General features: G+C 37.8%; 1 protein-coding gene across 3 annotated transcripts in view; it reads left to right on the plus strand.

Annotated features, from left to right (window-relative positions):
- CDK14 (cyclin-dependent kinase 14) overlaps positions 1-26,748 on the plus strand; it is a 691,509-nt gene that overhangs the window by 306,080 nt on the left and 358,681 nt on the right. For all 3 annotated transcript variants that reach the window (XM_006891459.1, XM_006891458.1, XM_006891460.1), the window contains one exon: positions 13,941-14,035. In XM_006891459.1, the coding sequence (XP_006891521.1) occupies positions 13,941-14,035 (95 nt within the window). The remainder of the gene's footprint in view (positions 1-13,940; positions 14,036-26,748) is intronic.

Raw genomic sequence — 26,748 nt, forward strand, 5'->3', positions numbered from 1 at the left:
AAAAAAAAAAAACACAAACAAGATAAGGCTGTGTGATTAGACATTTCCCCAGTCTTTCTGGATGGAGGAGCCAGAGATGCATAATATACTGACAAGATTAAGTTCACCAGATATAAACCATGGTATTTTGCTTCCTGTCTAAGAGTTGGACCATGAGTAAGGAGAATCAAAAGAGAATTGATGCCTTTGGATTATGACTACTCAGTGTTCCCTTGACTGTCAAAATAAGCTGGAGGAAGTGCAACTAGTGTGTTCCTTGGAGGCAAGAATGGTGAAACGTCATCAGTTAAACTTTAGGCATATTGAGAGGGACAAATCCTTGGAAAAAGATACCTTGCTGGGAAAGGGTCAGTGAAAGAGACGACAACCCCCAACAAGATAGATCGTTACAGTGACTGCAGTTATCAGGAGAATAGAACAGGGTACAGCAACATTTTCATAACTCAAGGACACCTAACAACAACAACAGCTTTTGCAAGGGTACTTACTGAAAATGTGAGATAAATGATACTATCCCTTATATGTGTATTTGTGTTTGTATCTAACTTCTGTTTTCAAATATAGAGCAGTCTCTTTAAACCACAGTATTAAGAAGAGTAATGTGAAATAGGACAGAAATGAGACCTCTTGGAGGGTAGCTGGCAAAGTTAACCATGTCCCTTGTGAATTGCATCACAACTTTTGCCACTAGGCCACCAGTGTTCCCCTAGATGAAATTACATTTTGTAGATTAAATGTATGAAACAGTCCTGCAATTTGAGAGGACCTAGCATTGTATTATTGAGTATTCAGCATTAGTGGGCAGAGGGAGAATGAGTGCCCTGGTTTGGAGGACACTGGGACAAGGATTCAGTTTGTCAGCCCCCTTTCCATAAGTGCAGAGCTCACTCAGCACTGAGGGGAACCCAGGTTCTCAGCGTGGCCCTCACTAGTTAGAGCACCACTGATGGTTCCATGACCTTGTCCATTTGCAAGGACAGTTTACTGAGCTTCAGTGTAAGCTGAGTAGAGGTGAGGTTGACCTGGATGCCTTAAGGTTCACTGGCTCAGTGAGAAATTCAAGGCTCGGGGACTGTGCCCTTTCCACTAGATTATGCTGCAATTTGTCATTTTTTATGGCTTTGACTTTGTTAACCAGACAAATGGAAAAGTGACATTTGAAATTCAGGTCATTTTCATGGGTTGGCATTACCCCAAATATGTGCTTGTTTATTCCTCCCTTCCCTTCACTTTCTTCTATGCAGCATCTTGACCACAGACTGTACTGTTTTTCATGTGAACAGATTCTGATGTTGTGCTCCCTGTAGACCTGTTCCATCAAACTGTGCTCTTTCACATCTGTTAGAAACGGCTTGGGGGTTGGAAAGTCCTCTTGATCATGACCTTTTCAGTGTATAATTTGTATTGAAGAAATTTATGAGTTGACATTTTGGCATTTTTGAGCTAAAAAAGGTGGGGGGGAAGGCCTCACATATAAAAATTCCAGACTTAAGAATCCATTTTGCTTTCTAGCCAAGACAGTTTGTTATTCGATGGAATCCAGCCAATAGCTCTGTGTATGTGCGTGTGTGTGTGCGTGTGTGCGCACATGTGTCTGTGTGTGTGCGTGCGTGTGTGCACTTGTGACACAGACACTAGGTAAATGAGGTCAGTGAGTTTTTAGGTAAATGAGGTGAGTGAGTGTTTCAGGTCTTTTACTTTTGGAGCAGTGCATGGATTTAAATAGTAAGCCACTAACTCTTGGCCCCCTTGCTTGTACACACATACACACACAGAAATTTTTTGGGATCTGTATTTGTTTCCTACTTTATCCTAATCACCTGTTAATTGGTAAATATTGTTAGGCACTGGTCAAGGTCAGTCCCACTCATAGAAACCTTGTGTATAACAGATGGAAATCTTGCCACAACCTGAATCATTCTCATAATCTCTGCTGTTCTGAAGCCCACTGCTGCAGTCATGGTCTTAATCCATCTTGTTGAAAGTCTTTCTCTTCTTTACTGATCCCCTTTCCCAAGCATGATGTCCTTTTTCAAGGATTGGCTTCTCTTGGTAACATCCCTTCTTGTCTGTCCTTGTTCAACTCATTGTCTTGTCAGTTCAGCTGAATGAACTCATCTACTCTCCATTGTGTGAGAATAAATTGCCTGCCTTTCCCTCAGAGTGGTGAATTCAGACCACCAGAGAAGTGTAGCCTTTTGGTGAGCATTGCACCTTCTTAAGAACTATGCCTCCAGAGCTCACTCCTTGACTCTGATAGATGTTAAATATTTTTTGGATGATTTTTTATTTCTATCTCTATATGGTTGGAAAGTTTGAGATAGAGGTAATGAATCTCCTTTTATATTAATTTATGATGAGAGTGGTTGGAAGACAGCATTTGCGAAGTACTGTGTGGTGGTCTGTGACTCCTGCTTTTGTGAAGTAAGGAGCTTGTGCCTAAGGAAAAGCGTAGAGTCTGAAGTTTCTCAGAATAAGCTGGAAACCACCTTGCTTTGTGAGGTCTCTCACAGTTGTCTACCCTTGGACAAGCTTCTTCCAGAGTTGTCTCTCTTACATGTTGAGTTTTTGACAGTGGAGCTTGCAACTTGAAAAGATTATAGTAAGGTTATTCATATGCATTCTGGCAAAAAATAGGGTGATTTAAGGCTAAATAGTCATAGGTGATGTGAAATAGATGTTTATTCTCTTAACTAGAACACACTAAAGTCATCATGCCAAACCACATCTTTTTTTTTTTTTTAACAGTTTGTAGGATGCTTGCTGACAGGACATGTGACCAATGTATAAATCAAAGTATAAAAGTCATTAAAACTAACCCTTTTCAGTGCAACCAACTCACAGCTTTTAAATCTCCTTTATATAGCCACACACATACACAAATAGTTCTTCTGTCGCCCATCTTCCAGGATTCTTAAGCTCGGAAATGGTCTCCTTTCTGGCTGAAGGTGCTACGTGGGCATAACCACCACCACAACTCTCCCTCAGTTACTTAGCGAGTCACACATCTACAGAAGTGAGTAGTAAGATGGTTGAGAACTTCCACAGTTCCAACATTTGCATGGTTTCCAATGGCAAATAGGAACAAAGTTGGCTAGAGAGCTGATAGGCAGTTGATGGGTCATTTACAAGGTGAAGTATTAGTAATTGGAGACACTAAGACAGACAAGGTTTTGTACCAAGCAAATTAATTGTACTGCAGCAAACTCTCTTTAGACAAGAGATGGTTTCTACAGCCTGTGATATGAAAGCAAATAAAGACTGATACACAGCCTGCATCAGAGCACAAGGTTCCCATCAGTACCCTAATGAAAAGGGGTTAGTAGAGAGGAGACACACTGCAGTTATGATGATTATTGCCTTTGCCACATGCATATTAATTGTGCAGTAAAACATCTGTATGTTTTTAAAGTGTTTCTACTAATCTGCTTATAATAATGAAGGTATTTTCATTTTTTCATTTTGATTGTCTCCTACATGTATGTGGTATTAAATATAAACATAAACATAAATAAATATATCCAGAAAGGTACAGGTAGGGAAATTGTTTTCTGTAATGCTTTCCCTTAGCTATAACCATAATCTGATATACATATTTTCCCCAGTTTTTCCCCTGGTGTGATTATTTCTTGGTTATTTGGTGACAGACTCATTTATACAAGCATTAGGAATGATAGATTTGCAATTCATTTGTGAAAAAGTTAGAATTGCTTTAACCAAGGCAAACTCTGTTACTACTGAATCAGATGAAACTGCTGTGTTAGTTGGTAAAGAATGTCCAGTAATGGCATTTCTATGTGGTTCACCTATGCTATTAAAGACATTTGTTCTTCATAATGCAGTTGTTGTGTGCCATTGAGTTGGAACCAACTCATAGCTAACCCTCCACTGGGTTTTCAGAGGCCGTTCAGAGCTAGGGTAGTTGGTGGATTTGAAGCACATGCCTTTGGGATTGCAGTGCAGGTTCTTACCACTGTTGGTGTTGTTAGATGTCATTGAGTCAAGTTCAACAACTTAGAGGGTTCATGTGAATAACAGACCTGAACCCTCTCCAATCCTGTGCCGCCCTCATCATCTCTGACACACTTGAGCCCATTGCTGCAGTCACTGTCAATCCATCTTGTTGAGGGTCTTTCTATCTTTCGCTGACCTTCTACAGTTCCAAGTATGAAGTTCCTCTTCAAGGAGTAGCCTCTCCTAACAACATACCCCATATATCTTTGCATCTAAGCTCTGGCTTCCCTTTTCCCAAGATGCAGAATTTTTCTGGCTGTCTATGAGATAGTCAGTGCTCTTCTCCAACACCACAACTCAAACCAAACCACATCAAATCCTCTGCCATCAAATGGGTTTCAGCTCTTAGTGACCCTCCACCAGGCTGCCATGGCTGTACTTCTTAAGGGAGGAGACTGTTCATCTTTATCCCAGAGCAAGAGTGGGGTTGAACCGTGGACTTTTTGCTCAGCAGCCTGACAAGTGATGCACCACCACCACGGTTCCTTTTATGGTCAGTGGGCATGGTCCTACAGGCTGCAGTATGGAAATATTCTTGGGCTGACCAGGCCTCACCAGTGATCAATGCTGAATGGCCAGTTATAGATTAAAAGGATGGGTGTTTAGGTTTGTAATTTCCAGCCACCCATTTCAAGTCTATAATATTGGGTGAATTAGGGGAGAAGGATAGAGGAATATGCAGGAGTGGATTGAATTTTTGCCTATCTCGTAGTAGAAAAACAAGTAAGAAGCAATAGCAGGTGTTTTGATAGAAAACAATTCATGTAATAATTATAAAATATCCCTAACCTGTTGTATTAATTTTCCTTATTTGGAAAACATCTGGTAAGTAAAAATATCTCTCTAAATTCTAAGTGTGATTTCTCTAAATTAAGTTTGCATGACATCTTCTCTGTACCATCTGTATTTTAACCTCATGCTTTGGGTCAGCAGTGGCTTCCTTTCCCTATAGCACAGATAGGACATTTTGTATATACACGAACATTCACAGAGTGTGCAGAATCCATTAAAAGCACGGATGAGATCAGTGAAACAAACTCATCTTTAAATCTCTTTCTTTCCATGTATTTGTTTTTGGCTCTGATTCTTTCCATTTATTAGTTGATGTGTCTGCACAGTATTAGATATAATTAAGAGGAAGGTCTAGAACGGAGTGACTTATGACATCATTCTCCCAGTATGCGGCTGATGTAGGCAGCATGTTTTCAGAACAATGCCCAGCATGACCTGGAGCTGCATTCAGGGGCTGAATTCTGCCCTCACAGAACATGTTAGTGTGTCTAGAGCATCTTCCTATTGCTGGTGCATTTAATTGAGTAAACATTATCCTTCCTCTGCATGTCTTTACTTTCTCCTTATGATTTCTCCATTCAGAATACTCTAGCTCTCCAGAAGGCATTGAAACAGATATGTAAAACTTTTTAGTTGAAAGTACCATTTTGTTTTTTAAATAAATGTGGCTATTATTGTTATTTACTCTCAAGTCAGAACCTCCTCATAGCTGATCCTCCAGCTGGGTTTTAGAGACTTTAACTTGACCATCTTTCTCCCACAGAACAGCTATTGGATTCAAACTGCATGTCTTTGGGCTAGCAGTTTAACTCCTTATCTACTAGGCCACCAGAGCTCCCTTTTTCATAAATAGCACATCCATCAAAGAATGTACACATATGACTGGAGAAAATGATGCGATTGTGTAAAGGTTTTGCATAGTTCACTTGGGCATCTACCACACATGTCTTATATTTCTAGAAGTGAATTTTAATGTCATCATCATTCAGTAATTTTAAAAAATGCTGGTTTTATCAGATTTGTTTAGTAAATGTATAAGCAATGGTAAAAAGAGGATGGATCTAGTTTGATGGTACTCCAGTAATAAAGAAGAAAATAAACAGTGGAAGCTATGTGTTTCTGTTAATTCAAATTGATAATTTTACATTAGCGCAGAGTTTGTGAATCATCAGTTGAAACCATGAAGCTGAGACATGTGATATCAATTGGACATATAAACAAAGCAAAACCTCTGTTGGCATAAATGGCAGGGAAAAGCTGTCAGTAGGAATCAATAGGCTTCTAACTGCATTGATGTAATTATATAGCCATCTTTTAATTCTAGCCTTCACTTGGAGGGGTAAACAAAGCAAAACTGATAAAAGATCCCTCTTGACTCAATGGTTGAATAAAAGCAGAACACAACAAACAAGTAAAAAACCTTTATCAAATCATTGTAAGTGAAACCGTTAAGCTGTGTTAGGTCTGCTAATTCATAGTCTAATTATGTAATTTTAGTGCCAATGTCTTTGATCAAAGATTATATATCACCTTAGTCATGTACTTGAGGGCATAAAAAATACCCTTTCTTCATGTACATTGCAGATTTGATTTTAGGATCCCTCTACTCAACCAGCCAGTTATCAATTATATTGTGAATATTCTTTCAGTTTATAAATCACATCTTAGAATCCTTTAGGACCATGCCAGGAATTAAATGGAAGTGCCACACACTTGAAATGACAGCGAGTATTAGATATAATTATATGTTATAATAATTTATATATATAGCAGAGAATAGCTGTTAGAGGAATCAATAAATATAACAAACAATACAAAATTTGAAGTTGCAGAGTCATCCAGTTTTGTGAAATGAAGAAAATAATCTACAAGGGGGAAAAAACCCAAATGATCTGAGGTATAGAATGACAAGAAAGAGTGTATTATCTCTGGAGTGGAGCAAAATCAAGTGTTGCTACAGAATCTACCATTCAGATCAAAGTGAAACTTTTAGCAAATCAGAAAGAAATTTCAGATCATGAGACCTCATCTGAATTTCATGTCTATGAAAGAAATGACCTTTGTCTGAAAGTGATAATTGCTGTAGACCAGCAACTTCTGCATCACTGGGAGCAGAATCCAGGCAGCTTCTGTAAATTCATTGCCAACTAAACTTTCAACTCGACATCTCTGTAACAGATGTAATTAGTATGGATGTTCTGATGTCTTTAAATATCTTATCAATGAGGATTCTAACTGTTTAGGTCTGAAAACTAGATGAGAAAGTGACTCACTGCAGTCTTTAGTTACACTGATGTCCATTTAGCAGTCACATCTTGTGGCCTCTTTTGAAAACTGCATTCACTACATTTGGTGGCCGCGAACTAAAAGTCACCCACCTTTGTCTTGGTCACATCATTTCCTCTTCGCTGGGCCAGCTGATCTCTCTCTCTCTCTTTCTCTCTCTGTTGATGTTATTGTTAAGTGCCGTCGAGTCACAGTGACTCACAGCGACCCTATGAAGGAGAGTCCTTGACACTTGGGTGCCTTTCATCCTCTCTCCAGGTTCATAGTGTTTCCGGAGGCAAGCTATCATGGAAGTGGATGCCAGTCCTCCTTCCACGTCAAGCAAGTCTACTTGCCTCATTTTTCTAAACAAGTGCTCACTTTGTGTCTATCATATTTTGGTCATTTCACAAAATTACGAATTTTTTCATAATGTTATCTGACAAGGCACGCTTCAGAGCTGTAGTACATAAGGTCACTATGAGTCACAGGCAACTTGATGGCGTATAACAATGACAACAATTGCACACTAGCATAAACAGAACTTTTATGTGCACTGATGTGATGTTTAATACTGTATGTGAATGTGGCCAAGATAATAAAATGTAACTATGCTACATGTTATATAAATCCTAGTCTCTATGATGTTGTATATCCTTGGCAGCCCTGCAGTATTGCCCTCTGCTTTACAGGTTTATTGTGGATCGGAGTACATTGGCAGGAAAAAAGATGGTCTGAATGAATTTCTCTGGGTACTCAAAATTTATTTTAATTCTAATAGAACTGGAGTTTTGAAGAAATCCACCTGTAGCAAATTAGAGACTTAATGATGTTTATTTTCAAGATGAGTGTGAGGCTAAAGTTTGAGATACACAGTTGATATACAGTTGCTGAATCTGGTTGTAAAACTAAGGGACGATTTCCTGTGTCCCTCCATCCTACTGGGATTTCATCTCTGTCAAAGGCAAAGTCATCTTTATCCCCAACGGTATTGTACTTTTGTTTCAACATAGTAGCCCCAAGCTATTGTGATAAATTTTACCTTCAACTGTAATTGCAAGTCTTTCACATCATATACAATTGTACCCTTTCAGATCTCACCAGTGAAATGAATTTAAAACGTTTAAATGGGCTTGCCTAAAATCTGTGAGGACACAAAGCATGCTGGGATTACTGACGGTAGTGTTTGGGGATTTTTTCTGTATGTAAGTCATGAAAAACAGTAACATTTATGATATTATTAGGTTAAATGTAGTATTACTTTGACAGGATTTTTTCTGGAAGAGGGCCAATAGGCTCTAGGATTTGTAGGTGCTAATTCCTCGTAGAGTTGGCAGTCCAGGACACACTTTCCGATAATGGCAGGAATGGCAGTATTGGCTGCCTGTGGAGAGCAGTGACCACAGCAGTGGCTGTCCCCAAGTTACTTAGGTCTGTCACATACCCTTGATGTTGGTAGAGATTAAAAACTACCTTCTGTCCATTAATCATATTTTCTTTCACCTCTGTCATCAGCTTTGAAATTAGTGTCTTTCTCCTTTTCTAAATGTGAATTCATTATGTTGATCTAAATGCAAACTTGCTTTCAGATATAGGCATTGGTGTTTACTTAACTAACGGTGTATGTTACTATTTATATACATGAATTCTGAAGTTTGTAATTTATTATACTTGAGACTTACTAGGAGGATATGTGAAAGCTTTAAGATTCTCCTTCTTAAAATGGTAAAAAAAATATAATACTGAAAATAGCATGGTTTTTCTATAATAATCAGCCACTATCAGAAAAAGACATTCCCCCCCCCCCAAGATGAATGATGGTAGGGATTTGATTTTACTGAAATTGTAGGAAAAACACAGTGGGAAATGATGGGTGTGAGAACATTACCTTGAGAAATGAGAAACAATTTAGGGTATAAGTGGTGAGAGATGAGAGGTGGTAATGGGGGCAGGGGACGGAGAAAAAGAAAAATCCTATGACAGAGAGTCCTCACAGCATGGGACTGACAATAAGGTGAAAGCTTTAGTGCCTTTTCAGAGTTGTTACAGTAAGGATGGGTTGTCACTGAATTTGAAAACCTGAGGGAATATCTTGAAAAATGAAATTAGACAGGGTTACAAATAATGTTACAAAATACATTTGTGAAGCTTGCCTCCCAAAGTCAAGTTCCTTTTTCTGCAATATGATAGTAATCTGAGCATTGATTCATTTCACCCATAAATGTTTACAGAGAACAGACAGGGTCTTAAGTGCTGTTTCTGGCCATCATTTTCAAATACTCTATGTTGTAGATGGCAATACCAATTCCTGGAGTTGAACCTGCCTTCAGGAGCAACTGTCCTTACTGAAATTAGTTGATAACCAGCTATTAAAATCTCAATTTTTAAGACTGATGAGAGAGTTGAATTATTAAAAGGAAAACAAGTGTTTCATTTCTTGAATTAAAATTACTAGTCTCTCAGGTAATTTCTCCACAGCGATTGGTTTCTCAGAGTTCCATTGTTGGTAATGGACCCTCCAGTCAGAGCTTGTCCCTCTGTTGGATTCTCAGAGGTAGTAAGTCCCACTGGAGGAGATTGTTTACCTTTCTGTTGAGCTGATTAAAAATGGTGGATTCAAAGCTGAGAGAGATTCAAAGCTTGTACTTTTGGATTGACAGTGTAACTCCTTACTATCAAGCCACCAGAGCTCCTTTACAGTTCCTAGGCTGTGTTTTTATTGTTAGCATAATTTCTTTGACTGTTTTCTCATTTGCAAAGTAATTTATAATGTTCAGATAAAATAAGTTTGTAGGTATTTTTACGATAACATTTTGAGTGTATAAAGTTGGAAGATAACGTGAGTTTCACAGAAGAGGTGGCTTTCTCACGGTGATCAGCTTAGCTGCCCTGGCCTTCAGACTTGACTATGGCCACTCCAAGTTTTTCACAATCTAAATGATCTTTTGATCAAGGATTTGCTTTTGAAAGTTTATCACGAGATTCAGAATATCATATACTGTCCTGCAACTATTGGCCTGCAGACAGCTGTAACTTGTACCAATAACAAATACCTCTAATAAAAGGATTCTGCATTCTTTGGTTATGCTGAAACTAAGAGTTGATAAGGTTATTAATCTTTCCTTTTTAGGGAATTGCTTCCATAAAATACTATTTTATTCTAGAGATATATTAAATAATCTGTTTTTTTAATAATCTATGTTTTAATATGCAGAAACAAGAGTATCTTTTTATAAGACGCTAATTTTTAGTATTATATGGGAAATTTTTCAAATGTTCATAGCTTACTCAAGGTCTCCAGCTCTTGCAGTAGATTCTGATACATATTTGATGAATTAACAAATGAGTACAAGTTCTTGACACAACACATAAAAAAATCTTTATTTTTATTCTCTTTAGACTCTATAGATTCTTAACCAACCCCAAACTGAAGAGACAATGTTATTAAAATAAATAAAAAAAGATAGAAGTAACTTTTGCTCTTTGAGCATTCTTCCTAAATGGCTGTTAGCTGAAAGGAAGAAAACAAATAAGCAAGCCCATTCCAGTGTATATCAGAGGCTGTAAATCTTCACAGGAGGAAACCTGCCATCTTTCTGCTTTGGAGTACCTGGTGGATTCAAGCCACCAGCCTCACAGTTATGACCTGATATGTTACACACTGTGCCACCAGTGTTTGGGAAGGTATTGCTGGCACAGGTCAGTGCCCACTGAGTCCTGAAGCCTGAGTCAATACTCTGTTGTTATTGTTGTTCTCCTGTGCCATTCAGTCAGAACCAACCCATAGGTGATCCTCCACTGGGCTTTCAGAGGTAGTAAATCACAGGAGATTTCCCATCTTTGTCCTGCAAAGCAGCTGGTGCATTCGAACTTGTGAATTGTAGTGTAGCTTCTTACCACTAAGCCATAATTCTGATCATTTTTGTTTCTTACTGAGGAATGAAGAAGAGAGATCATTACTTTAATACTGTTGCTATTGTCTACCATGACTCAGAACGAACTCAAGCCGTACAGCAGGCTTCCAAAGGCAGTAAATTACACAGGACGAAATTGCCCATCCTTCTCCCATTGAGCATCTGATCGGTTCAAACCATGTGCCTTTCAGATTGCAGCACAGATTCTTACCACTAGGCTACCAGAGCTTACTTTACTAGTGATGGTTGTGGTATTAAAAAAATTCAGAAATTATTTTCTAAGTTCAAGACTATGAGACCAGATAAGTTACTTCCATAGTGAATTTTATTTTATATATTTATTTTCTTCACTTTTCACAGTTTTATTATGTAGAGTTAGAGAAACATAAGCCTACAATATCAGCACTCAGATTTTGTTAGTTAGAAATATCTTGCAATTATACTCATGTCCTTTCACCCTGCAATTCCATTTTCTACAATTTATTAGAGGGGAATAATCCTAAAGAAATAAAATGTTAAATGCTCAATTAAATCCATGGTAGTATTTCTAAAGATAAAAATCTTAAAACAATTTACATTACTTAATTACTGAGCAATATTACAGTAAGCATGATTCTTTAAGGGGGGGTGCATTCATCATTTTTTCCTCCACACCATTTTTATGCTTGCAAGAATCTTAAAGTTGTCATTGTTCTGTCGCTTAGTGGAAGAGTAGTTATCATTGGTCCCTAATTAGGAAAATTTGATTACCAAGCTGAGATTTGGGGCTAGCCCTGGCTGCATAATTCAAGGAAGATAGGTAAAAATCTTGAAAAACTGTCAGCTAGCAGTAGTCATTTTCTCATTCAGTGACTAGCTAACTAGCTAAATAAATATATTTGTACATGTGTATACACACACATACACACATGCATGCAAATATGCATTCCTATGTATATAAATACACACATGTAAAATGTGTATATGTTTATGATGTACACATCTGATTTGGGATTGAGATTAGGGTATGAGCTCTTGCTCACAATAGGGTATGAGATGATAGGATTTGGCCTCACCATTAAAAAGGCTTTTGGGTCCTCAGGCCTGGTTTTTGTGTATCTCCAGAATAAAACCAGCTTAGAAGCAGGAGTGGCATCCACTTCAAAAAAAAAAAAAAACTTGCCTCCAGAAACTCTATGAACTTGGAGAAAAGTTGAAAGTTTTGCTTTCAGGACTTTGGTTCGTAGGGTTGAATTGTTATCTACGACTCTATGGCACTAAACAACAACAGCAAATCTGTTGTAAAGTCTAACAGATAAAATGGCATCTTGGTTTAAGTGTCAGCCTCTGGAGGACCTGAATGAATGATATTCAGTTATTTTATTGAGATTCTACTGTGTATCAGGAGGGAGCTCTGGTGGCCTAGTGGTAAGGAGCTGTGCTGCCAACCCGAAGGCATGCAGTTTGAAGTCATTAGCTGCTCTGAGAGAGAAAGCTGGATAACATTCTCCTGTGGGATTGACTGCCTCTGAAAACTTGCTGAAGGATCACTTATGGGTCAGTTCCAACTCAACCATACATAACAACCCTAACTCTGTATCAGGCCTTGATCTAGGAGCTGGGGATAAAGAAACAAATTCTTGTTCCTGTAAGGTTGGAAAAAGGTGAATTCTGGCTGTCTGCCCCCCCCCCCCCCCGTTAACACCTATATATTCACCAAGGAGAGGAAATAAAACTGTGAATGAGCAAACCCTCAATCAGCACTAGGAAACAGCAGTAGGCTTATAGTTGTAGAAAGTAAAATCATGGAAAAATTAAAGACAGTTGTGATATTAAAAAATGAATAGAGAAACTCAGAGAATATAAACAAAGCACAAGCCAAGACATTCCACAAAAAAGAGTCTAATCCTCAGTGTCATTCTCAGCACTGAGGAAAGGGGATTTGGAATCAGAACTGACAGACGTAGAAAAGCATTGCTTTTGGGACAGATTCCAATAAACAGAGAAAAGGTGGTAGGTACCCTTTGAAAAAAATGACAATGGAAAAAAAAAATAAAAAGAGAAAGCTAAGTGTCTAAAGATTTTAGAAGGAAGCAAGACACCCCAAATTTTCCCCACTAGCACCTTCATAACAACTGCAGAGAAAAGGACAGAACTGACAAAGAATAGAGACTTTTCTCAAACTAGGACCTAAATCCATTAAATGACTAAAAATAGAACAAAACAAGCCCTATATATACAAAAATGTTGCTGCTACTACTGGGGGGAAAAATCAGAAAATATGAGACAATGCTTTTTAGCAGTTAAAACCCTTTTTCCCATGATACACCATGAAGATAAAGTTGTAGCACAATATTGTAATTCAAGTTGGGAATACTTACTTTGGGGTTTTCTTCTTTTGGGATATGAAACAAAAAAGTAAAAGCACAAACTCTAAGACGACTGGACTAAAGAATGAACTTCATGTTGATTGAATTTGGAACAGGCGTAGAATAAAATCTGCAAATAAATCAACTGACAGATGACCTGGTATATTGATATTGTTATGTGCCATCGAGTTAGAACTGACTCATAGTTGACCCTCCATGTGGATTTCAGAGGCTGTAAACTGCACAAAAAGAGATGGTTCGTTTTCCCCCACAGGCCACTAGTGCCCTTGAACTTGACTTTGAGTTGGCTATGTAATTCCTTACCACTAAGCAACAAGTGTTCCATGACATATCGAAATGTACATTAAATATTAATGGTCTGAATGCAGTAATAAAAAGTAAAAGTTGGAATAATAGATTAAGGAAAAGCATATACAGTTTCATGATTTTTTGTTTAAAGAAACTATTGTTTTTCAGCACTTTATTATTACTTGTTATTGCTTTAGAACATGAGAAAACAGTTACCTTTTATCTGACAGTATGTCAATTGATAATGGAATATACTGGTTAATTGTTACCTCTGATAATTTTTTTCACTGTTTTTCAGCTTCTTTATTAAAAGGACTAAAACATGCTAACATAGTGCTGCTTCATGACATCATCCATACTAAGGAGACACTGACACTTGTATTTGAATATGTGGTAAGTTATATTGGAATTTGACCTATTAAAAGCATGAAGGAAATTAATAGTGTTGTTGTTATTTTAAGCTGCCTTTGAGCAGGTTTTCAGTCCATAATAACACGTGATTCAGAGTTCAACTACCTTGTAGTGTTTTTAAGGCTGTAATCTTTTTGGAAACTGATAGATCTTTGTCTCTGTGGAGTTGTTGAGTGAGTTTTAACTGCCAACTTTTTAGTGCTGCCATGGCCTCTTGAGCATGCTTTTGATAAACCCAAATTGCAGATCCAGAGGAAAATAATTTTATTATTGGGTGAACTTCCTTTAATAGTGTGATCACTATCAAATGTTCCATTTTTAGCTGAAGTAACAATTTCATTTGAGTACATTCACAGTTAACAATTCTGTTTGAGTACATCTGTACTTTGGTATAAAATTGAGGCCATAATAGATACTTGGATAATTTGGATTATTTTTTTAAAAATTGAGAAAAATGTTAAGCTGATTTTTCATCAAACATACTGGCTACTTAACTTATTTGTTACTGTGATATCCTGTAATTTTCAGGATTATTAAATGGAATTAAACAGCATGCAGTAATCACACTTCCAAAAAAATTCAAACAATATAAATGATTTTTCTCTGCACTTGTTTTCTTGCGTTTTCAAAAACATCCTTATTAGGATTTATTTTTAGGAGGAAATGTTGCTACTTAGAATTTAGACCTCTTAGTTTTCCCCCCTCAGTTGTTATTTTAGCTATTAATTAAAACTTCTAATTTGCATATCACACAGTGGAGTGTTCTTATTGTGTTGAGCATATTACTGCTAGAAGATTTGGACTTGAACTCATAATTAATCTTACTCTGTTTCCCTTAGAAAAACATATGGTATTTGTGCAGTATCACTCCAGCATTTAGCTGTGGAATCGTGAAATGTAACCATGATAATTAACATCCCAGTTTCCACAGATGGATCTAAGAACATGTAATTTATAAGATACAAATGACATTGGTGAAGATTTTATTGAGAAGAATAGCTGTTGGTATTGTGACTGTATTAAGATCCCATTTTGTAATTGCCACATGACATTTTTAGAAAATATGAAAGTTTTCTATTTTTCCTTAAAAATGATTAATAGAATGAATATTTGCAGCATTTTTATCTTGCTAATGTCTGCCTGTGTCTGTTTGCCATTTGAAAATTGTTGTCTTATGAAGAAGGCATTCGTCTTGTCTATTTACATATAAATGATAGATACATTTAAATGATATGGTAATGTGGTTGCAGGGACAGCTAGAGCTGAAGAGTTGCATATATTACATGCTACCAAGAATCGATACAGATTCACACATCAATGCAAATATAATATCTTTTGTTTAATCAATGATTTTGGAGTCAATTATGTGTTCAGCTGACTTTGAATTTGAATTTTTATTTATGTTTTCTAATATATCTCATTTACATATTTCAAAGAAATCTAGCTTTTTTGTGCTATACTTGACTAACTTTTATGCTATTTTATAGAATAGATATCTCAAAACTACTTGCTTGCACCTTTAAAAAGAATTAAAAAGAAAAAAAAATTGTTTGGGCCCTAAAAGAAACAACAGTGATAGAAAATCCACCAAAAATAATACAAAAATATGTTCTCTAGATCTTAAAAGAAAAATAAGTCATTTGTGTGCCTAAAAATATGCATCTTGGGTCAGTTGTTGTGTGGTGGTTTCATATTGTGGAGGTTGTTGAGTAAAAGGAAGAAAATCCATTGCCCTGAAATATTTGTTAAATCAAGACTATCTTCTAAACAGAATCCTTCTTTTTGTAAAATTTTCCTTAATCTTAATTGTTTAAAACAATTTTTAATTAAATGTTATTTTATTAATGATTTTTAATGCAACATATGTATTTTTTACAGCATCTTCTTTCGATTTAATTTTTCCCCATTGATTGTTGCATATTTTCCTCCCTGCCCACCCCTCACTCACAAATTTGTTTTTCTCTTTGAATTAAAAAAAGTATTTGTTATTCAATTCCCCCAATCCACTTTATTATGCATTTCTTTTTCTGTAATCTTGTCATAAAAATAGCACCTAATCCTATATTCCTTTTAAACAGTTCTCTCCCTCATCTGTTTCAATGCAGTATACATTATTTATCCTTTGTTTACTTAGGTTTCCCCCAACCCAGATACCAGTCCCGCTTTATAACAGTGGCACTATGCAGTATTTGTCCTTTTGTGACTGAAATATTTCACTCAGCATAATGTCCTCCAGGGCCACCCATTTTGTATACTATTTCATGAGTTTTTGTTTTTCAATGCAGTGTAGTGTTCCATTGTGTGACTATACCACAGCTTCTCTATACATTCCTTTGTTGATGGGCACTTGGGTTATTTCCATCTCTCTGCTATTGTGAACAAAGCCGCGATAAACATGGGTGAGCAGTGCTTGGGTGGCAGTTCTGGTTTCTTAGGGTATATTCCCAGTAGTGGAATTACTGGTTCAAATAGTATTTCTATTTGCAACTTTTTGAGAAAGCGCCATCCAGCCTTCCATAGTGCTTGCATCATTTCACATTCCCACCAGCAGTGAATAAGGGTTCCAGTTTCTCCATAACCTCACCAGCTTTTGCTGGCTCTGTTGAATTTTTCTGTTCTTACTAGGGTAAGATGATATCTCATAGTTGTTTTGTATTGTTAATTCTTATGGTAATAATCCACAGGCTCTTAACTGAGCCTCACCATATCTGGCAAAATGCAGTACTCTAAACAGACGGTCAGTAAAAAGGTAGAAGATTGTCAATGAGATGCAAGGACACAGTGGTTGCAGCCATGGGCTCCATCGCAGCAGTGCTTCTGAGGATGGCAGAGGATAGTGCATTCTCCTTTTGTACACACTGGAGTCAACTCAGTGACACCTTAAACTACACCCAGCAGCATCACTGCTAACTTCTCTGGGATTAGTGAAGCTATGACATCGATTCCATTGTTCTTTTTTTAGAGACTAACGCAAACTTTTTTCACTCATGGTTAAGGTTACGCTCTTAATTAGTTCATTTTTTTTTTCTTCCGTCTTCTACCTCTCTAACTTTCTTATTCTCCTGTCCTACTTGTTTGCTATTTCTCATTAAATACTGTTGTTACTACATCTACGATACTTTGTCTGTGTGAATGAAAAAGCTTTTTAAAGAATCCATCCATTTAGGGTTTGAGAAAAAAAAAGAGCTTGAGAATGTAGGAATAGCTTTTGAGAGTTTTCCAGTTAGAATGAGAAGAAAGTAGATGTTTATAGATTAGTTTGCCATGTGACATTGACGCAGCACAAAAATAATTTGCTTGAACAATGCTCACATTTTTAATTATCTTACATGTTTTCCCTGACTTCTGTACCAAAAGTGTTAATTGTAGAGGCAAACAAGCTGTAGTTGTTAACACCCTCAGTCTCTTCTCCATCATGGTGCTGCTTATTGGTCCAGTAGTGAGAATCTTTGTCTTCTTGGTGTTGAGCTTCAATCCACACTGAAGTCTACAGTCCTTGACCTTCTGCAGCAAGTGCTTCAGGTCCACCTCAGTTTCAATAAACAAGGTTTATCATCTGCGTAACACAGGTTGTTGATGAGTCTTCTTCCAATCATGATGCCACATTACTCTTAATAAAGCCCAGCCTCCTGAATGATCTGTTCTGCATATAGATTGAAAATATATGGAGACAGGACGCTTCCCTGATCTACTGCTTTCTTGATTTTGAACCATGCAGCATTTCCTCGCTCTGTTCTGAGGACTGCTTCCTGGTCCAAGTTTAGTTTTCATATGAGCACAATCAAGTGTTCTGGGATTCCCATTCTCCTCAAGATTAGCCACAATTTGCTGTGTTCTACACAGTCAAATGCCTTTGTATAGCCAGTGAAACACAGGTAAACATTATTCTGCTACTTTGCATTCTGCCAAGATCCCCCTTACATTGATGATAATGTCTCTAGTTTCTGACCTCATCTAAACTCAGCTTGTATTTCTGGTAGTTCCCTGTAAATGTACTCTTCCAATTGTTTCTGGGTAATCTCCCACAGGATTTTGTGTTCATGTGATATTAGTGATACTGTTCAGTAATTTCCACACTCTATCAGGTCACCTTTTTTGGGAGTGAGAATATGGATCTCTTCCAGTTAGTTTTCCAGGTAGTTGTACTCCAGATTTCTTGAACAATCAGGTGAGCTTGTCCAGGGCAGGATCTGTTTGTTGCAATATGTCAACAGGTATTCCATCGGTCCCTGGGACTCTTGGCACCAGCTGTCAAGAAACCAAAAGATAAATTGCTCTGGAAAAATCTGACATCAGGGACTTCTCCAGAGTAATAAAAAGCAATGATGTCATTTGAGAGACTAAGGTGCATCTGATCCAGGCCATGGCCTTTGCAATTACTTGCTATGCATCAGAAAGATGGACAATGATTAAGAATGACAGAAGAATTCTTGATGCCTTGAGTTGTGGTGCTAGAGAAGAGTTTTGAACATACCATAGACTGCCAAGAAAACAAATAGGTCTGTCTTGGAGAGGGTGAAACCAAATTTCTACACAGAGGCTAGGATTTTGAAATTAAGTCTTATATTCTTTGGGCACATGACCAGAAGAGACCAGTCCTTAGAGAATGGCATCATGCTCAGAAGGGACAGTGCAGGAGAGGAAAACCCAAGATGAGATGGATTGCTATACTAACTGGGGCAATGGGGGTAGGTGTGTTGGACAAAGCAGGCTTCAGAGCTTTTGTATATAAGGTTGCTATGAGTCTCAGGTGACTTGATAGCACATAACAGCAATAAGATAGCACAATCAATAAGAGTGCATCTAAGTTCCAAAATCAATCTCCATAATAGTCTATGTGTCCTACTGCCAAAGGGGCCCTTTAGAGTAGTGAGAGAAGATCTTCACCCTGAAACCCACAGCGTCCCTTTTCAGCAGGAAGTAGCTAAGAGAATATGCCATCCCCTTTTCCTTATGACTCAGGGTGAAGTCTCTCTCAGGGAGGAGTGATAGGGAATGGCAAAGGACACACTGACAAAGATTATTCAGAACTGGCTTTGACAAGCACTGTGGCATTTGGACAAGAACAAACTGGGAGGAGGGTAGAGAGAATGTTGCAGCGGTGAATGAATGGAAACCCAAAATCTCTGTAAATGTTTATGAAAATTAATAAAATATAATTATAGAAAAAAAATGAAAAAAATAACAACAATAACAACAACAGCAACATGTTTTTCAGCTTATTTTTTATATATATTGAGCTATCGCAAGGAAAATTTAGCTCAATACGCTTTCATTGTTTAGTTTAGATAGCTTCCCTTAAAGTAAACCACTGAAATGATCTCTACTCTTTTCTTATTATCAGTAGAACCCCAACCCATTTCTGTCAAGCTGGACCTGACACATAACTGACTCTCCAGCGAGTTTTCTGAAGCTGTAAATCACACAAGAGGAGATTGCCTATCTTTCTCTGTAGATGAGCTGGTGGATTTGAACTACCCACCTTTGGGGTGGCAGCATGACCCACTAGACTACCAGCTCATGAAGTATCATAGCATTAGAAGAGATTTAAGTAAAGGGTACAGCATACTGTGAAAACACTGTGGGCCTGAGATGATTAGAGAGGGATGCAGAAAGGATGAGAAAGACCGTTTAAGACCATTATGACCAGGATACTAAAAATGAACAGCTTAGGTGAAGGGACAGTGAAAGTGAGACCTTCCACTAGACCCTCCGCAGGCACTGCAGCAGTGGGCTCAGGTACGTCAGGGATTGTGAGATGGCACAGGATAGCACCGTGTTCAGGTCTGTTGTTCCCAGAGTCGTTATGAGTTATACTTGATGACACGTAACCGCAGCGAGAGAGCTTATTGAAAATGTAGCCTGTTTGAGACACTGCTTTGTGATGCATTGTGATGTTTGATGGTCTTATCAAGCCCACTTAATTATGACTATCACCACTGAACAGAGGTGAAACTGAGGGTGTAGAGAGATTGTCTTTTCTAATATGCTCTACTTTGTGTATATAGCCAGCCTTAAACCTCTCTTACTATGCTTCTTAATGCATCTTACTAGGCATCTACTATGTGTACAATAACTCCTCTTAACTTTTTAAAGTTTTCCTTTGGTTGACCTTTTGGTAAAAAGAGAGAAAGGAAACAGTCTATTTTCTTTCCATACTCTTCCTCCTTTATTATTCTGCACTTGTAAACTTGTGTTCAAACTACTGCATCACTAAGTATTCTTCAGTTGCTTTGTGGTTTAAGTAAGTTTTGTCGATTTGTTGGGATCCAGCAATTTTAATTTCAGAAATGTGCAAGGCTTCTACAAAGCAGATTTATGGTGTATGGTATCAACTCATACACTGCCTTATGCTCTGTTTTGAAATACATGCCACACTAGCACACAAAAATCTTATTTGCAAGTATTAAAGTATACATCCCCAATGCCATGGAAATTCTGACTCACTCATGACTTGCTGCCTCATGAGAACAACAGTGACCCTCCATCCAGTTTCAGAGGCTAGAAAATGTTTAGGCGGGAGACTGCCTCTTTTGCTCCCTTAGAGTGATTAGTGGATTTAAATTACCCACCTTTCAGTCTGCAGCCTGACAGGTTATTCACCGAGGGTCAGACCAAAAACAAAAACAAAAACAAAGCTGCCTTTCATGAAGATAGATTGCCATGCTTGCGGTAGCAGTGGGCTTCAGCGTAGCAGAGATCATGAGCCTGGGAATGTATAGAGCATTGTTTAATTTTTTTATACATAAGGTTGCTATGAGTTGAAGCCAATTCCATGGCACCTAAAAAACCCCAGCCAAATAGTAACCAGTAATTTTGATCTAAAGTTGTCGAAATTTAATGATTGATACTTCCATTAAAAGTATAGTATGTATTTTTGTGTTATTATCATCAAAGTCAAATATTCTTCTGTAAAAGAAAAAAATTAGTTCCATTTAATGAAACATTTTTTTAAAAGAAAAAGAGGGGACAGATGAAGTTATGCAATATAGGAAAAAGCAGCACTTCATGGCCATTAAGATGATTTGATGTGAAGAGAGGCAATAATATGTAAAATTCTTAGAATTTGTTAGGTAATGCTGACTTTTTTCATTTTGACTTCAGAATGAAAGTGTTGGGGTGCTTTTTGAACTGGCTCTGCAATCCCAGGTCTACAAAGGGAAAAATCCATATTTATGATAATAGATGTGCATATATGGATATATAAATAAGGTTTTTTTATTCTTCTGTGTTTTGCTTTAAAAGAGGCTGGCTTCTTTATATTATTCTCACACATGACAGTTTACGTTATATAAAAGCATTTTCCAGACCTAAATAATGAAATCGGTGATGAAGAGTTTGTAATAAGAGAGAATACTTGAGACCATGATTTTGGAGATTACTAAAGTGATTCAGTGCATAGTAGGATATTGGTAGAACAGGCTATCTTTTAGGTACCTTGAAAAGCTCCTAATGGTTCTGAATTTGATATTCTTAAGTATGTAGAAATCATAGAGAGTTGATATGGATTGGAAGCTGCAGGGTCAGAAACACACTAAGGGCATTTGCCACCTGCTTGCTCATGTCTCAGGCATGTATCTCTTTGACCCCTGTGCTGCATGTTATTTTGAGGGTTGCCTCACCCAAATCTTTGTTGGATTCAGAGTGGCACTTTAACCAAGGAGTGCCTGAGTTACCCTAAAGAGGAATCTGTGCTCCTTGTGGTCTCAAAGTACTGTGAAAACACACTGTTACTGTTGAGTGAGTTCCAGTTGATGGTGATCCTATGTGTTGGAGTACATCTGTGCTCCATTGCTTTTTTTTTTTTTTAAATAGAAACAATAACTTTACTTTGCAAATAGTACATTAGATTGCAATCTTGCAATTGCTATTCAGTGATAGATGTTAACATTTTCCACATTGTGTTACTATTCTCTTCAATTGCCTTCTGCATGCTTTACTCCTAGTAGTCTACTTTCCCTTACTCCTAATCTCATGTCTTTCTCATCTTTGCTAGTTGATCTTTGATCTCATAGTTTGTTTGTTTTTTTAAATTAGAATTCCATACTCTCAAGGTATCCTATTTTGTGTACACATCAGACATTTTGCTTTAAGGTAAACTCAGGGGCTGGTTTGAAGGCTTCAAGGGTGTCTCTGGCAATGACTGAGTTTCAACTCTCCTGTTTCAATTGGTTCACTAAATGTGGACTTCTTAGGATTTTGGGTTCTATTCTGTGTTTTCCTCCTTTTGTAACATGGAATGTTGATTGTGACCCTGCTCAGAATGGGCAGAATTCCTCTGTTCTCTGAATGGATGATGGTGCACTTTGAAAAGCTGTTAATACTGGAGACTGGCATCTTTCCTGAGATGTGGCTTTTCTTTTTCTCCTTTGTTCCTACTGTGTAGAGACCAGTAATTATAACTGAGATGACTACTCACAAATTTCGGACTCCCAAATGCTCCTCACCTCCCTGGGATGCTGATGTGATGCCACTTGACCCATAAGAGTAGGATTTTAAGCCTTTAAGCTCTAAAAGCCTATTCTTGCCAGGTGTTTGATTGTCTGAGAAGCATCTGTAATTGTGTGTTCTAGTACTAGTGGTAACAACCTGTGCTACAAACCTGAAGGCTCATAGTTCAGATTCACCAGTTGCTTCATGGGAGAATGATGAGCAGTCTCCTCTTGTGCATTTACTGCCTCTGAAAATCAGCTGGATGGTCAGATATGGGTGGGTTCTTACTCAGTGGCAAATGACAGCAGCAATAATCCTACATGTATATACACACACATACTGCACGTGTGTGTGTGTGTATAAAACTCTAAATGTGCATGCTATATGCACATGTATGGAGACAGAAAATGTGCTTGTTAAAGTTTAGGGTCAGTAAAACATACAGTGAGATGGGATGGCATAGTGGCTGCAAAAGTGACCTCAGTAATTGTAAAGATGGCACAGGACAGGTCTGTATCCTTTTTTCAGACCTTTTCAGACTTCTTTTGAGAAGCTAGACTTTGCTAAGAAGAATGTAGCATGAGGATCTGAGGAAGACTTGTCAACAACCTGCATTATGCAGGTGAAACAATCTTGTTTGCTGAGAGTGAAAAGGATTTGAATTGCTTACTGCAAATAGGTCAAGGACCACAGCCTTCACTATAAACTGCATCTCAACATCAAGGAAACGAAAATCATGATCCCAGAGCCGATAGGTAGCATCATGTTTGTTGGAGAAAGGATTGAAGTTGTTAATGATTTTACCTTACTCAGATTCACAATCAGCACCTTTGGCACCTGCAGTCAAGAAATCAAATAATCGATTGCATTAGGAAAAGCTGCTGTTGAAGACCTTTCCTGACTCTCCTAAAGACCATCATCTCTAAGGACTGTGGTGCTCCTAATCCAACCTCCGGTCATCTCAATTGCTTGCTATACAGCAGAAAGCTAGCTGATGACTGAGGACGTCAGAAGAACAATCAATGTCTGCGAATTGCGATGCTGGGGAAGAGCATTGACTATCCCACGGATTGCCAAGAAAACAAACTGATCTGAATTCACCAGCTTCTCTGTTGGAGAAAGATAGTCTCCTCCCATGTTATTTGTTGCCTCTGAAAATCAACTGGAAGGTAAGCTGTGGGTCGGTTCCAACTTGACAATACATAACAACAACAGCCTTACAGTCAAGGATCATGAAACTTCATCTCATGCAATTTGGGCGTGTTGTCAGGATGGGCTACTATGTGAAGAAGAACATCATGCTTGGAAGGATAGGTCAGCATAAGATAGGAGTATCCTCAAGGAAATGACTTGATACAAGGACTCTAGCAGTGGAGTCAGGTGTGTTGGAGATGGTGAGATTGGCTCAGGATAGGGCAGGGTTCAGAGTCATTGTTCATAGGGTTGCTATCAGTTTTTTTTTCAACTTGACAGCATATAAGAATGGTATTTCCATGTAAATTCAATATGCCTTGGATCCGATGAGACGGCACAACAGCAATACCTGCATAGTTGCGTATATGCCTGTAAATCCTATGGTTTTCAATGCCTATTTTCTTTTAATAACTGTTTATGCTTTTTTTCTGCATAAATTGAACACCTGAAATAAGTATAGAAAATAGCTCAGAATTATTAACTCTGCTCTGTGAGGAAGAGTATGGCATCAGGATTAGAAGGAAAAGTCATCAATAACCTGTGTTATGCATATGACCCAACCTTGCTTGCTGAACTGAGGATGACCTGTAGCTATTGCTGCAGAAGGTCAAGGACTGCAGATTTAAATATGAATTGAAGCTCAACATAAAAAACAACACCAACAAAGATTCTCACCACTGGGACAATTGGCAGCATCATGATAGATGGTGAAAAGATTGAGATTGTTAACAGTTTCAGTTTACTTGGCTCCACAATCAACATTCATGGTACCAGCAGCCATGAAATCAAAAGATGAGTTGCACTGAGAAACTATGTTGTCAGGGATCTCTCTAGAGTACTGAAAAGCAGCAACATCAGTCTGGACATTATGGTGTGCCTTATCCTGGCCATGATCTTCACATTTACTTGCTATGTATCAGAAAGCTGGACAGTGACTAGGGATAATAGAAGGAGAATTGATGCCTTTGAGCTGTGGTGCTGGAGAAGAGTATTGAATGTATCTGTTCTTCTTCGAGAACAGATTTGTCCAAGAGAGGGTGAAACCAGCCTGCTCCTTGGAGTCAAGGATTCTGAAGCTTCATCTGACGTACTTTGGGCATGTTGCAGGGAGGGACATGTCCTTGGAAAGGGACATCATGTTTGGGAGGGTGAAGGGACAGTGCAGGAGAGGAAGATCCTTGATGAGATGAGTGACTGGGGTAATCGGGGTAGATGTGTCACAGACAATAAGTTTGGTTCAGGATAGAGCCATAGGGTCCCTACGAGTCACAGTAACTTGACAGAACGTTATAACAACATGATGTTTGTAAAATTCCTAAAATATTTTTCCTTACATGTAATAAAAAACATTTTATTAGTTAACTTATTCATTCATTTATTCCAAAGGCAAGTTAAGTGCCTAATCACACTATTTAACAGAATGCTGAAAAATTATGACAGAATTCAAAGTGAAAATAAGAATATTAATAATAAGCATGATTATGTTAATATATGTTGCTAGTAGTTAAGCTCATAACTATTTCTTTTCAGTATTAAATTATGTGAGATTGAAACATGTATTAGCAGTGCTCTTCATTACACATATAATAATAATGTATAGGAAGAAAAGCAAGAACAAACTTGTAGCTAATCTTGCTTTTTTGAGATGCAATCATTTTCTTTTTCCTACTGTGCCATAAACTAATGAAACATTTCAAGCTATAGGGAAACATAGTATAAAATAAAAAAATCTTATATTTCAAATTCTTAAAAAGCCCCAAACTATCATCCAGAATTATATAAAGTGTTTATATAATGCTCTACACACTACAGACTACTTTCACAGTTAATGTCTCCATTAAATTTCACCTTTATCCCTTTGAAGTAGATGTTGTTGTTGTTGTTGTTTAACGCCGTCGAGTCATAGACGACTCATAGCGACCCTATGAACAAACATCCTGAGCACTGTTCGTACATAGTGTTTCCGGAGTCAAGCCATTTTGGAAGTGGATGCCGCTCCTCCTTCCAGGCTTGATTTAGTCGGGAAGCTCCAGCCAACACTGTCCACCATGGGTGCCCATTACCACGATTGGCACATCACTGTCACAGGCTTCAGCATGACAGCAACCACGAGTTCCCTCTGTACAGCAACGTACAGACCAGTGCTATACCACCTAGAAGAATGTTTGATAGGAAGACAATAGGGTGTATATTATTGATACTCAGTTTTTACTAATGAAGGAAACGATTGCTTTGGGAACATAAAGTAGATTTATTGAACTCACTTAGCTATGTTAAAAGCGTGAAGATGAAATGTTAGCCCAACTTTTCTGTGCCTAATCCCTGTTCTTACATTTTATTCAGCTTCCTACCTGTGTTAATTGTTTTTATAAAGGTGGCTTGTTGGTTTGTTGTTGTTGTTTTTTCATGATCTGAGGTATTTTTGATGTTTACATATGGGACTTGTTGTTGTGTTATTATATACCATTGAACTGAAGCGGAATCATAGCTGGCTTTCCAACGGGTTTTCAGAAACTGTACATTAAAAGTGGGAGAATGCCCATCTTTCTCTCATGGAGCAGCTGGTGGATTCAAACCTATTTCCTTTGGGTTGGCAGCACAGCTCATAAAAGCTAAGTTCCACGTTCCCTCTGCCGTACAATTTACTTCATAATTTAACTTCGTGTGTCATACATTTTGATTTCTAAATCTAGATATAATTAAATTTACATTCTTTGTACCATTGAACCTTGGGACACTGGAAGGGTGACAGTGATATGAAACAATCACACTTTCCTGCTTTCAGAGAGAAACAGATTCATCTGAGACACAGGATCTGTGAGTTTGACAGCTCTCTCTCCACCAACTAGCAGAATATCTGGCAACTAACAGATGTTCAGTGAATACTTTTTGTAGGAATGAATGAGGGATATTTGGAGTAGGAAGAGGAAAAGATGATAGTAATTTTACTACATTAGGCAAACATCTAAGAGAAAAGCACTTAACTCAAATTTAGCCTTTATTTTCTCTATCAAAGTAAATATTCCTTCAAGTAGATAATTTAAAGCAAATCTGACTTGAGTGTAACT

This window comes from Elephantulus edwardii, unplaced genomic scaffold, assembly GCF_000299155.1.
Source record: "Elephantulus edwardii isolate Elephantulus edwardi_28Jun2011 unplaced genomic scaffold, EleEdw1.0 scaffold00098, whole genome shotgun sequence".
NCBI lineage: Eukaryota > Metazoa > Chordata > Mammalia > Macroscelidea > Macroscelididae > Elephantulus > Elephantulus edwardii.